Raw genomic sequence first — 13,023 nt, forward strand, 5'->3', positions numbered from 1 at the left:
CTGAGTGCCGAAGAATTGATGCTTTTGAACTGTGGTGTTGGAGAAGACTCTTGAGAGTCTCCTGGACTGAAAGGAGATCCAACCAGTCGATCCTAAAGGAAATCAGTCCTGAATATTCATCGGAAGAACTGACACTGAAGCTGAAATTCCAATACTTTGGCCACCTGATGTGAAAAACTGACTCATTGGAAAAGACCCTGATGCTGGGAAAGATTGAAGGTGGGAGGAGAAGGGGACCACAGAGGATGAAATGGTTGGATGGCATCACCGACTCGATGGACATGAGTTTGAGTAGGCTTTGGGAGTTGGTGATGGATAGGGAAGCCTGGCATGGTGCAGTCCATGGGATTGCAAAGAATCGGACAGGACTGAGCAACTGAACTGAACCTGCCAAGCTAAAGGGCCCTTCCAGGAAACCACAGCCTCTTAGAAACAAGCTTGCCCTGTGTGTCACTAAAGTATTTGTCATGGTGAAATATCAGGCCTAAGAGAGAAGAGCAGGTTTAGGGGTTGCTCTTCACAAACTGAAACCCACACCCTTTAATGTTTGGCCCTGGAGTGAGACGCTCCGAGTCAGAGGACCAGCTCAGTCCCTTTAAGCCGTTCCTTCCCCCAAAGGGTAATTTGATCCCCAAGGTGACAAGGTGATCAAATGGTATCCTCCACCTAGAGACCTGCCCATAACTAGGAAGCAGGAAGTCCCATTTCAGGAGGAAGAAGGCAGGCCTGGGGCAGAGCTCACCCTGGGGGTCTGCCCTGGCTGGGGCTGTTGATGGGTGCTTATTCCACTGCAACCCTTTCAGTTCCCATAGCCCACCATGGGCTGTTTGAAACACTGGTGAGGGTTTATGTAGTTAGCAAGTAAGACTCTAAATGTACTCCATAGGTTTTACCTTTTTACTATGGAAATTTTCAAATGTACATAGAAGTAAGGAGACTCTTGTATCCTCCATGTACCCAAGCCTAACTTCAACAATTGCCTGTCTCGTTTTATCTATCAACCTTTGGGGTTTTCTTGCAGGGGAGCGGGGTGGTCTTGAGAATTCTAAGTATTTTCAAGTAAATCTCAGACTTCTCATTCACAAATCAAAAGGGACTAATCAAATGGTGTTTGAAATATTACAAACAAATCGTAGTCCTTACTTTCAACCATATCAGCCAGGAGGTTGAGACCCACTTGCAAAGTCCAGCCTCCTAGTTTTAAGGACGGTAACTCTGGAGCTGTTACCCAACGTTAGTGTCTAGAGCGGGAACCAGGAAAAAGTCGGTCCTCCTGGCTGCCTGGTGAGTGATGGCCCAGGCTGGCGACCATTTCCCAGGCCCCATCCTTGGGAGGGGGAGGGGGACCCTCCACTAACCGCCGGACTGCCGGCGGGAAGAATCTCGGCTGTTCCCCCCGAACACATTTCTGGAAGCACAGGCCGGCAGCCGGTCGAATGCAGCGGGGTACTGGGACCTGCAAGCCGCGGTAACTGGAGTGGTGGGGGATCCCGTGCGGGATACCCGGTTCTGGGGTGGCCTTGGAAAGAGAAGGGGGCCTGCTCCCACGACCGGCGGGATAACTCGCAGCCAAGATTAGGCTGCGGCCTGGGTCGCCCTGCGGCCGACCCAGTTCCACGTGGGGAGCTGGTGGGCGAGGCTGGCGCGGCGCCCACGCCAGGGGCTGGGAGCAGGAAGTAATCTCCCGCGGGCGCGGCCCTGGGCGCGGCGCGGCAGGTGCAGCGCCAGGCTGCGTGGGCAGGCGGCCAGTGCAGAGGAGGTGAGCGCCGGGGTCGCCTCGCGGCTAGGGACCGCCAGCCCCGGGGCAGGAGCTTGCGGCTGGGTCCGGCCTGGGGGTGGGTGGGTGGGGCTTCTGAGAGGGGGAGTGGGGTGCTGCCTTGAGGGTGGGATTGGGCCACCCGGAGGGCCTCGAATCTGGGGTGGGGGCGTTCCTGGGGGGTGGGTTTCAGGCTCGGGAGAGGGCTGGGGGCTGAGAAAGTAGGGAGAAGGAGGCCATTGCAACAAGGTTTTGGAAGTGCGAGCGCGGCTAGGTGGAGAGATGCGGCGGGGCCACGGTTCTCTGGACCCCAGGGGACTCGGGGTGGCGCCAGGGCTCCGGGGACGCGGTCCTGCCCGGATGAGGGACAAGATGGCCCTGCAGATGAGCTGAGTCGGAGGGAGTTAAGCCTCTCGAGGAGATGGAGCAGGGAGGGAGGGCTTGCTGGAAGGGGGCCGAGGCTCTAGCACCCACAGGACCCTTCCGCGGCTACCGAGATCCAACACCCAGCACCACAAGCTGCGGGCGAGGAGCGCCCACGGGCTGCCAGGGGCCCACCGCGAGCCAGACTCGGAAGGCCAATTCTCAGACGCTGTGGCTTTAAGGGAGATACCGGCGCGCGGGCTCTTTAAGGACGGTGTTGGGGGCGTGTCAGGAAATGAGTCCTGGTCCCGCCTCCCCCGGGGGAGGGGCCTCAGGTATCTGGAGGCTTCGGGACCGAGTGGGAGCTTGGAGCCTGGGAAGACCGCGCGCCGTGGGCTTGGACCCGCCCAGTCCACTGCGGGTCCGGAGGACCCGGGCCCTGAGCGCCCCTGACCTCGCCTGCACCCTCTTTCCAAATCCCCCCCGCACACCCTCTTTTCAGCTCCTTGCATGCCTCCCCCTTCTCGCCTTGCAAACCTTTTCTCTCCCATAGCAGCCTATGCCTGTTTCTCTCCGCACCTCTTCCTCACGCTGTCCCCCGCCCTTTTGAAGCCCCTTCGCCCTGCGTTTCTCCTGCTCCCCCTTTCTTCTTCCATTCCTCCCCTCCCCCACTTCCCGCTGGTTTCCTTCTTACTCGGTTCCAGCCCCTTCTCCCCTAACTTGTCATTTCCGTCCAGCCTTAGCCCATCGGGCACCTTTCCCCTGTCTTGTCTGATGAGTCCCCTGAGGGTGGGAGCAGGTGGTGGAGCTCACCCCAAAGCAGAACCTCTCCATCCGAGAGAAGAGTGGGAGGCCTCCAGGCCACCCGCCATGTGACAGTTGAGGACTTCAGCTTGCAGAAAGCAGATGTGAGCTCGCTGCCCTGTACTCCAGGAAATCAGTCTGGCTGTGAGCTGACCCAGCTCCTCTGCTACCATGAACAGGGCCTCTCTGAAGCGGTCAAAAATCCTGCACATGGCACTGATGGGGACTTCCGATCCCTCTGGAGAGGCAGAGGCCAGCCAGGAGAAGCCCTTTGTACTGCGGGCACTGCAGATCGCCCTGGTCGTCTCTCTCTACTGGGTCACGTCCATCTCCATGGTGTTCCTTAACAAGTACCTGCTGGATAGCCCCTCCCTGCGGCTGGACACCCCCATCTTCGTCACCTTCTACCAGTGCCTGGTGACCGTGCTGCTGTGCAAGGGCCTCAGTTCACTGGCCACCTGCTGCCCTGGAACCGTGGACTTCCCCGCCCTGCACCTGGACCTCAAGGTGGCCCGCAGCGTCCTGCCCCTGTCTGTGGTCTTCATTGGCATGATCACCTTCAATAACCTCTGCCTCAAGTATGTGGGTGTGGCCTTCTACAACGTGGGTCGCTCACTCACCACCGTCTTCAATGTGCTGCTCTCCTACCTGCTGCTCAAGCAAACCACCTCCTTCTATGCCTTGCTCACCTGCAGCGTCATCATCGGTGAGTGGCCAGCCAGGGACACAGGGAGTGGGCACAGTGGGGAGGGGATTGGGGGAGGATGGGAGCTGAAACCCTAAAGAACAACCCTGTCAAACATCTTTGGGCTTTATCTGCCCCGGCTCCCTTGTTTTGACCGTCATATGAAGAGTCTGGGGTCCAGAGAGGGCAAATAACTTTCTGGAGGTCATCCAGCGAGCTAGGGGCCTAATCAGGGTCCTTCAAACAAGATGGGATTACAATCTATACTTCACACAGGGAAAACCAATGCACAGAGAAGTTAAGTGATTTGTCAAAGATCACACAGCACATAGCTAGTAAGTGGTAGAGGTGAGATCTGATCAAGTAATCTGGCTCCTTACGCTTGACCACTGTACTCTATTGCTTCTCAAGAGTTCGAGTGTCCTGACTTCTCACCCAGTGCTCTTTCTAGAGGACATTGCATCTTTTAATAAATATATGTGTACCATCATCCTCTGACCTTGCAGGCTTACGATGCCTGAGACGGTGGCAAGAGATATGCTATGGGATAACTTAGCTGTCTTCCCAGACTTGACCCTCAGAAAATAAAAATTACTACTGGGGACATTGTGTTAATTATTTGCATACAGCATCTCCTATGTTGCCCAGAGGTTGCCTGAATGGTATTATCATCACCATGACCGACTACGTACACACAAGGAAACTGACACCAGACAGGTTAAGTCACTCACAGGGCCCCACAGCTAGGAAGTATCCAGCCTGGGATGGATACTCAAACTGGCTGCTCCCCCAAGCCTGTATTTCTAATCACTCCGCTCTGTTCTTGTCCCCTAGAGCAGCGGCCCCTGGCCTTTTCGGCCCCAGGGACCAGTTTCGTGGAAGAGTCTTTCCACGGACTTGGGAGTGGGGGGATGGTTTCAGGGTAATTCATGCCCATTACATTTATTGCACATTGTATTTCTAATCTAATGCTACCGTTGATCTGACAGGACGTACTGGTCCATGGCCTGGAGGTTGGGGACCCTGCCCTAGAGGTTAGAACTGTGCCATCTAGTTCAGTAGCCACTGACCATATGGGTCTATTTCCATTCAAATTCAATGACATTTTTAAAATTCAGTTTCTCAGTTGTGACCTGATTCTGTAGCCACATTTCAAGTGCTCAGTCACCACATGTGGCCAGTGGCTGTTGTACTGGACGACACAGATGGTAGATCATTTCCATCATCACAAAGTGTTTTATTGCAGCCCATTAGGTAGGAGCACCTCCAGCTTCCCACCTCCTCAGAGTCCTCCTGAGGCTCAGTCTTCCAGGAACGGAATCTTTCTTTGAACCTGTTCAGGTTCTTCCTGGTTCTGCAGACTTCATCTTGGTTGACCTACATCGTCTTGGTTAGTATCTGAGTCCCCAAGCTGAGTTGCACCAGTGGCGGGGAGGGGCCCATCCCATGCCACCTGTCCTAGAAAATGTTTTCCTCTTTGAGCCACTGTGGACCTAGGCCTGCCCAGTCTCAGTTCAAGGTGAGAGAGAGAGACTGGCAGAGGTTGGAGTGATGGCAGCTGCCAAGACCCCTGGCAGATCCATCTCAGCAGCTCCCATTTCCTCCCCCAGGGAGTTGGTATGGACTCCCAGGCCTTACTTAGACAAATGCCCCAGGGATCTCCACTTCAGCCCGCTGAATTTATGGAGTAGGGGGTGTGGGGGGAGAGGGAGGGACTTCCTGATTGGCTAATTTACATGCAGGCCCGTGAAGTCTGTAGGGAAACTAGGCCCAAGTCTGAAAAGTAATCAGAGTAGTGGATGGTGAGACAGCTTCTGGGAAAGGACATTCACTGGTTGGCTGCTGGGACAGGCGCCCAGGAGGTAGTGCTGTCTGCTGGCCCAGCGCCTGGGCCTCCTCTCCGCAGTGTTGCCCTACCCCCCACCCCCTCCACCCCACCCCACCCCCGTTCCTCCTTGTGGGGGAACGTGGGTCTCAGGTGACTCTCCAGGCCCCCTCCTCCTCCTGTCCTGGTCCCCTCCTCCTCCCTTCCTTGGACAGTATCATTCAGTGCTCCTTCTTGGCTGAGATTCCCTCTGGGGTCTGGAATTTTAAAAGGGGCAGTCCCTCTTCTGGACTTAAAAGGTAACCGGCAGGAGGGCTGGGGGCCCTCTGGCTGTGCCCCCAGAACCAGGCTGGGGGTACCTCTTTGCAAAGGTGCTGACGAGAAAGAGAACACTTCCAGCAAGTGCTTATGGCCCAGTCTTGTCTCCTCTGATCCTCACGATCACCTCCAAAACAACCTACATGCATTCACTCAGCAGATATTACTCACTGGCCAAGCATGTGCCAAGAGCTCTGGGGATGCAGATTCTGAAAAGGTAGATGCAGCTCCCACGCTTCTGGAGGGCATGGGGTTGATGCCTGGCAGTCAAGAAGTTATGCCGTGACTCAGACATAAAAGGTGCTGAGGAAACCCTGGCAGGGTGGAGACCGGAGAGAGAAAAGCAGGGAGGGAGGGTTCTAAGCTGGCATTCCAAACGAAGTACTAAATGGATGTAAGGAAGAAGTGAGGAGAGAACGTTCTAGGCAGAAGAAAAAACATGCATTTCTGCGTGGCTGGGCCAGAGCAGGCTGTGCCCGTGAGGCTGCCCAAGTTAAGTGAGCCTGGACTGTTTCCTGAGGGCTGTGGAGATGCCCAGAGAGGCTTTAAGCCAGGACAGGACCCGAGCAGATCTGTCCTGTAGGAAGATCATGCTGGCTGCAAGGTAGAGAGTAGATTGATTGGAGTGGGAAGGTCAAGAACATGAACCCAGATGTCTACAGCGGAAGGACATGGGAGCTCAGAGAATTTACGTAGACTTTCCATGGGCCACCCAGCCTTTAAATGACAGAGCCCGATCGGAGTCCAGGTCTCTCTGACACCAAAATCATGTGGTGGGAGACACAACGCGTGTAAGATTTCGGCCCCTGCCTTCTGAGAAGGTGGGGTCTAAGCTAGAGAGGCTGTACTGTCCCCGTGGGCAGGTGCCTACCAGCCCAGGGCAGGCAAGGGTCTTGAAGGAAAGCACAGGCAGGAGGAAGCCAGGAAGAGGTCTGGGTGCTGGGGGTACCAGGAGAGACTTCAGCCCTGGAGAGGCTGGCTTTGACCTAAAGAATGAGTGCAATGTCCCAAGAAGGAGGAGAGCGTTTCTGGTTCAGAAAATGATCAAGGGTGCTGAACCCTGGTGTGAGAAGCAGGGAGATGAGAGTGGCGACTCGGGGTGATTGTGGCACGGAGATGGGGTTCGAGGGCCTGGGGAGCCCAGCATGCCAAGCTGAGGGTGGGCAGTGGGGCGCCGGGGAGGCTCCATGGGTAGGAAGTGTCACAAAATGATAGTCTCAGAGTAAGCAGCCCCAAAGGCCTCGGGCCATAAGTGCTTCTCACCAGGGTAGACTCCCATCTCACAGACCGGGAGGCTGAGTGAGGCTCCGAGACCTCAAGTCACTCGCCCAGGGTCACCTCCACCACGAAGTGCTGTAGCCACGCTCAACCCTCAGAACCCATTTCACACGTTGCTTTTGAGGGGGCCCCAGGCCAGCCCAGTCGTCCAGTTACAGGGTTCTCACAGCACCCTGTCCTGTTTTATGGACCTCATTACAATTGCAATTAAACAAGTAATTGGGACAGGAATCATTTTAATGGCTCTCTCCTCTGCTGGAATGCAAAGCCCCATGAGGAAGGGTTCCTACCCTGGCCTAACTCCCCCAGCCCTTGTGTGGTGCTTTGCACGAGTGGAGACTTTGCACACCTTTCTTGCAGGAAGGGCCAGGGGGACGGAATGATGAGATCAGCGTGACACAGTCTGTAAACTCGGGCGGCAAAATTCTCTGTCCTTCCTCCTCCTCATGCTCGTTCCCCTCTCCCCGCTGCAGGTGGCTTCTGGCTTGGAGTGGACCAGGAAGGAGCAGAGGGCACCCTGTCTTGGACGGGGACCCTCTTCGGCGTGCTCGCCAGCCTCTGCGTCTCGCTCAACGCCATCTATACCAAGAAGGTGCTCCCGGCGGTGGACGGCAGCATCTGGCGTCTGACCTTCTACAACAACGCCAACGCTTGCGTCCTCTTCCTGCCCCTGCTCCTGGCGCTGGGGGAGCTCCGGGCCCTCCTCGCCTTCCCCCAGCTGGGCAGCGCCCACTTCTGGGCTATGATGACGCTGGGCGGCCTGTTCGGCTTCGCCATCGGCTATGTGACGGGACTGCAGATCAAGTTCACCAGTCCCCTGACCCACAACGTGTCTGGCACAGCCAAAGCCTGTGCCCAGACGGTGCTGGCCGTCCTCTACTACGAGGAGGCCAAGAGCTTTCTCTGGTGGACGAGCAACATGATGGTGCTGGGGGGCTCCTCTGCTTATACCTGGGTCAGGGGCCGGGAGATGAAGAAGACGCAGGAGGAGCCCCACCCCAGGGAGAACGAGAAGAGCAACATGGAGGTGTGAGCTTCTCCAGAGACCCAGGCACGGCCCAGCCCCTAGGAGCACGCCCCTGAATGCAATGAAGGTGTCTCTCTGGACCCGGAGACTATGGCCTTACAGACGTGACGGGAACCTGGTGGTTGAAATGGAGCCAGTGTTTCCCAGTGTCGTCAGAAAGTTGCCAGACCCGTCTCAACCCCTTTCCTAGTTGCAGGGTTTTGTCCTCCCATAGGGAGGAGGGACACCTCCGTGAGAAGAGCCAGTTAGGTTCTCTGGAGGAGCAGCAGCTTGCAGGGACTAGGACAGGGGCACGTGCCAGAGACTGTGCCCCCTTCCAGGACCTTCTACCTCCACACGACCTTTGAGGTTGGGAACAGGCCACAGCTTGAAGGGACAGCATTGGCAAAGCCAGCGAGTCTTCACTTACACTCAGGGGAGATGGGGCTGGGACCCCCACCAGAGGCTTAGGGTTTGAGAAACCTCACCTCTCTGTGTCCCAGGCAGGTAGCATAGCTTTGACCCACCCCCCCACACCCCCCCCCCACCCCAAACCAGCCTTCTTTTGGAGGAGAGCGTGGGCTGGGCTGAGGGAGGAAATAGGCAAACGTTCCCTCTTCTCTGTGATGAGATGAGCAGGTCCCATGAAAGCGGGTGAGAGGTCTGCGGTACCCAAGCTTGGTCCTGGCACCCACAAGGGCTGCTGGGAAGTGGCCTGGCAATGGGCTGCATCATGGGAGAGCTCCCTGTCCCTGCCGTCTGCCCCCCATGTTTCCCCTGTTTGAACGTGGTACGTCCTTCACAGGTTCAGCAGGCTCAGTGACACTCTCCCGCAGTCCCCAACACCAGTTTTCCCCGCCTCACTCCCCTGCCCCTAAGGGGCAGCTGCCACCTGGCACAGCTACCTGGCTCAGGGAACAGCCTCCCAGAAGTGGAGCCAGGGAGCCACTTTGGCTTCTGCGAACTCTGCCTCCCCAGGAGGTGCTGCGGGAGCAAGGGTCAGCTCAGAGCTTTCTACCTCAGCTGTGCCAACCCCCTCAAGATACAGTTCCTGTAGGGCTGGGCTGGTAACCTGATCTAGGTGAAAGCATTCAGCTAACAGTTGCGAACATCCCTGAGTTTAAGGCTGAAAGAATCTTCGCTTCCGCTCATCCCCACCTTCCGGGCCTCAGGGTGGCTTTCCTGGCTCCTGTCCCTTCTGTTGGTGTTTCGTCCCACCCAGCTTTGGGGGTAACTCTGATGTTTTCAGTCCCTGTAGCAGAAGGCTGGGGAGAGGGGGTCTTCTCACCACCCCTCTCTTCCAGTCCCTCCACCCTCCCAGGTGGTTTCTAATGAAGTTGGTGGGACTTGATGCCCTGAATTGTGTGCGGTTTAATTAAAAATTGGACTAAAACATCTTGTGTGTGTGGAGTGAGAAGGGATAGGCGGGGTCTGGATGGGCCCTATGAACAAAGACCCAGCCCTGCCATCAGCAAGCCTGGGTTCTAGCACAACAGTCCTTCTCAGAACCTCTTCTCCCTCCAGGCCAGGGGTTGATCCCAGACCTCAAGTTTCCTATTGGTAATTGTCGCCACTTTCTGGGTTCTTGCCGGAGGCAAGACGCTGCTGAGTGCTTGCTCCATCGTTCTTTTCCACAACCCTCCCCAACACGCCTTGAGGTGGGCGCCATCACCCATTCCCCCATTTTACAGATGGGGACACGGAGGCTCAGGAAGGAGCATAGGAAGAAAGAGGCAGCAGTGGGAGTCAGACAGAAGTCTCTGCCTTCAGAGCACCGCTGCTTCACCACAGGGCCCTTAAGTATACCCAGCATTTTTTGAGTACCTACTGCATGCCAGGCACTGGTGGTGGGACATACTGGCATGAGAACCCAAATCTGCTTCCAGGGACAAGAATATAAACACACATCAAGGCTCCCGTAACAGATGCAGTATTGCTCTGAGATCTCAGAAGATGGAGAGACCACATCTTCACAAGGGCCAGGGTGTTTGAATATTACTAGGGAAGCAGGGGCTCCAGGAGCAGGGGTAGAATGACCAGGAAACAAGATTAACCTGAGGAAAGAGTACACAAGGAGTGGTGAGAGGTTTTGTTTGGCGAGGAGGGTGTATAGAAAAGGAGAGTGGGTCATGGTGTGATCAGCCTTCGATGCAGTGGTCCATCTGGTCTTGATTCTAATCAGTTTTAAAGCCATCACCAGGTCCCTTAAACAGAGAAGGGATATAATCATTTCTGCACCCTCTGTATAGTCAGAAGATTGAGACAACATTCTTCATGTTATTAGCCCTTTCTTAAATAAGATTCTAGAAAAATCTAAATAGTTTGAAAAAAATTCAGGCAGCCTCAATTCACAGGACACAACTGAACAGCCTGCTGTCCAAGACCTCCACACAAAAAAGCACAAAGATGGACGGTGTCTGAGGATGGATTTGCATCCACATGCAGCAGAACACCCCAGTTCTGATGCACATGAAGCCCAGAGAAAACCAGAGCCAGCCTTCCAGCATCCCAGATTCCCACAGTCAGCACCACCACCCCCAGCTCCTCTCTATGGTATTTAAAGGAGCCAGGGCCGTCCCCAGGAATGTTTCGCCTACAAGAAGCAAAGGAAGTGTGTCTTCACTGGCAAGTCCACAGTTCCCCTTCTCTTTGGTTCCCCTCCACACTTTTCTTTTTTTTTTAAACAAAGTATCTTGTTTGTAACATAAAAATAAGATCACTTTTCCCCTTTGATTCCAGTGGTTACGGGTTGCTAAGGGGATAATGTACATATCAAGAAGGAGTTTATCTCCAAAATTTCCTCTAAGAAAAGGCCAGGAAGGCTTAAAGAGAACCATATACATGTCATATATACACATCTGACATCAACAAAGATACCCTGAAATAGTGGGAATACAACTTGGGAAAAAAAAAAAAACTCAAAAAATATTTTAATATGCCCCCCAAAAACAAGCATAAAATAGTCTGGTACAAAAAGGCACAGATGTGGAAGTCAAGCTGCCCAGAGGAAAAAAAAAGAAAAATGGTGGATGAAATGGAAAATTTAGGAACAGGAAGCTGATTCAACACTGACACACACATTTCCAGAATGTATCACTCTTTACTTCTGTTTTTGCAGAGCACTTGATCAGAAGTCTGCAGACCTGGGTTCCACTTCTTAGAAGCTAGGGGGCCTCGGACAAGTCTCCTAACCTTTTCCAGGCCTCACTTTTCTTGAGATATGGGGATAATCCTTGTCCATCCTGCCACGAAAAATGGTTGTGAATTGATGCTCAGCATCATTCTGAAAATACAGTGAGTTATTGTTCTTATCCGGAGAAGGCAATGGCAACCCACTCCAGTACTCATGCCTGGAAAATCCCATGGGCGGAGGAGCCTGGTGGGCTGCAGTCCATGGGGTCGATAGGAGTCAGACACGACTGAGCGACTTCACTTTCACTTTTCACTTTCATGCATTGGAGAAGGGAATGGCAACCCACTCCAGTGTTCTTGCCCAGAGAATCCCAGGGGTTGGGGAGCCTGATGGGCTGTCGCCTATGGAGTCGCACAGAGTCGGACACCACTGAAGCGACTTAGCAGCAGCAACAGCAGTGAGAGGAATGAATTAGATAAATCACTTACCCTCTCAGATCCTTTTGCCATATGAAAGAAAAGAAAATTGTTCTAATGAAGAGATTGGAAAAGACCCTGATGCTGGGAAAGACTGAAGGCGGGAGGAGAAGGGGACGACAGAGGATGAGATGGTCGGATGGCACCGCCAACGTGATGAACATGAGTTTGAGCAAGCTCCAGGAGTTGGTGATGGACAGGGAAACCTGGCATGCTGCAGTCCATGGGGTCGCAAAGAGTCGGACACGACTGAGTGACTGAAAGAAGAGAGAACATGACGATTTAAGGAGTTGACGTACGTGAAATTTGGTTACTAGATAAGAAAACTGAGGCCCTCATTAGGGTCACATGATAAGCCTGAGACATCAACGACAAACTAGAGTGTGGTATTCAGTCCTCCTGGGCCCTCATCTGATGATCACATAGCTGCCTCACTGGACACAGGCCCTGCCCCCACTGAAAACCTCGGCTCCTGTGAGAGGGCTAAATTTAGGACCTGGAACTGGCTAAAACGGGGACACCGGAGCCAGCTGCACAGAAGCAGCTGGCCCAGGTGTGCTGGGAGCTTAGATGAAGGAAGGCTGGGGGAGGAGGGAGGGAGGGAGGGGGTGGTGACTAGTGTGAGGGTGACTGCAGGGGATCGATGAGCCCTGGTGGGGAATGTACAGCCGTAGAGCTGGGAGCAAGTTTGAATCAGCCCCAGATCTTACAGACAAGCCTGAGGCTTAGAATGTGTGATTGACTTGCCCAAAGCTGCAGTGCGATGGGGCAGGACCCAGACCCCTTCTCTCAGGCCCTTTCTGCTAAGCATCATCGATCACCATTTTTTAAAAATAATGACAGTCACCGTGACTATTATTATTGCTAGTATTTGGTAGATGCTCACCACATGCCGGGTGCTCCTCTAAGCATATTACCCGTTAACATCTGACACCCATTGACCCAGATTAACATCTGCAATAGGTACTGTTTTGTTTTTCTTTTTTTAAGATGTGGAACTTTCTTTTTTGATGTGGACAATTTTTAAAATCTTTATTGAATTTGCTACAGTATTGCTTCTGTTGTATGTTTTGTTTTTTGGTCAGGAGGCATATAGGATCTTAGCTCCCCAACCAGGGGTCAGACCCACACCTTCTGTGTTGAAAGGCAAGTCTTAACCAGGACACCAGGGAAGCCCCTGTAGCAGGTACTATTAACAGCCCCCTTTCACAGATGAGGGAACCAAGGCCCAGAGAAGTTAGTATCCTGCCCCAAATCACAGAGCTGGGTGACCTTTCTGTACAATGAGACTGAAAACACAGAGGGACATGGGCCAGACCATATATGACAATAGAACTCTGACCCACAACTTTGGCAGCAGTCGGCCCTGGAAGCTAAAC

At 54.0% G+C, this 13,023-nt stretch overlaps 1 protein-coding gene across 1 annotated transcript; it reads left to right on the forward strand.

Moving 5' to 3' along the window:
* Positions 1 to 2,479: 2,479 nt before the first annotated feature.
* On the forward strand, positions 2,480 to 9,430 carry SLC35C1 (solute carrier family 35 member C1). Its single transcript, NM_001101210.2, is given in 2 exon segments — positions 2,480 to 3,629; positions 7,503 to 9,430. Coding segments are annotated over 2 exon segments (1,095 nt in total). The 5' UTR covers positions 2,480 to 3,094; the 3' UTR covers positions 8,063 to 9,430.
* Positions 9,431 to 13,023: the final 3,593 nt, after the last annotated feature.

Source organism: Bos taurus, chromosome 15 (genome assembly GCF_002263795.3).
Source record: "Bos taurus isolate L1 Dominette 01449 registration number 42190680 breed Hereford chromosome 15, ARS-UCD2.0, whole genome shotgun sequence".
Lineage (NCBI taxonomy): Eukaryota > Metazoa > Chordata > Mammalia > Artiodactyla > Bovidae > Bos > Bos taurus.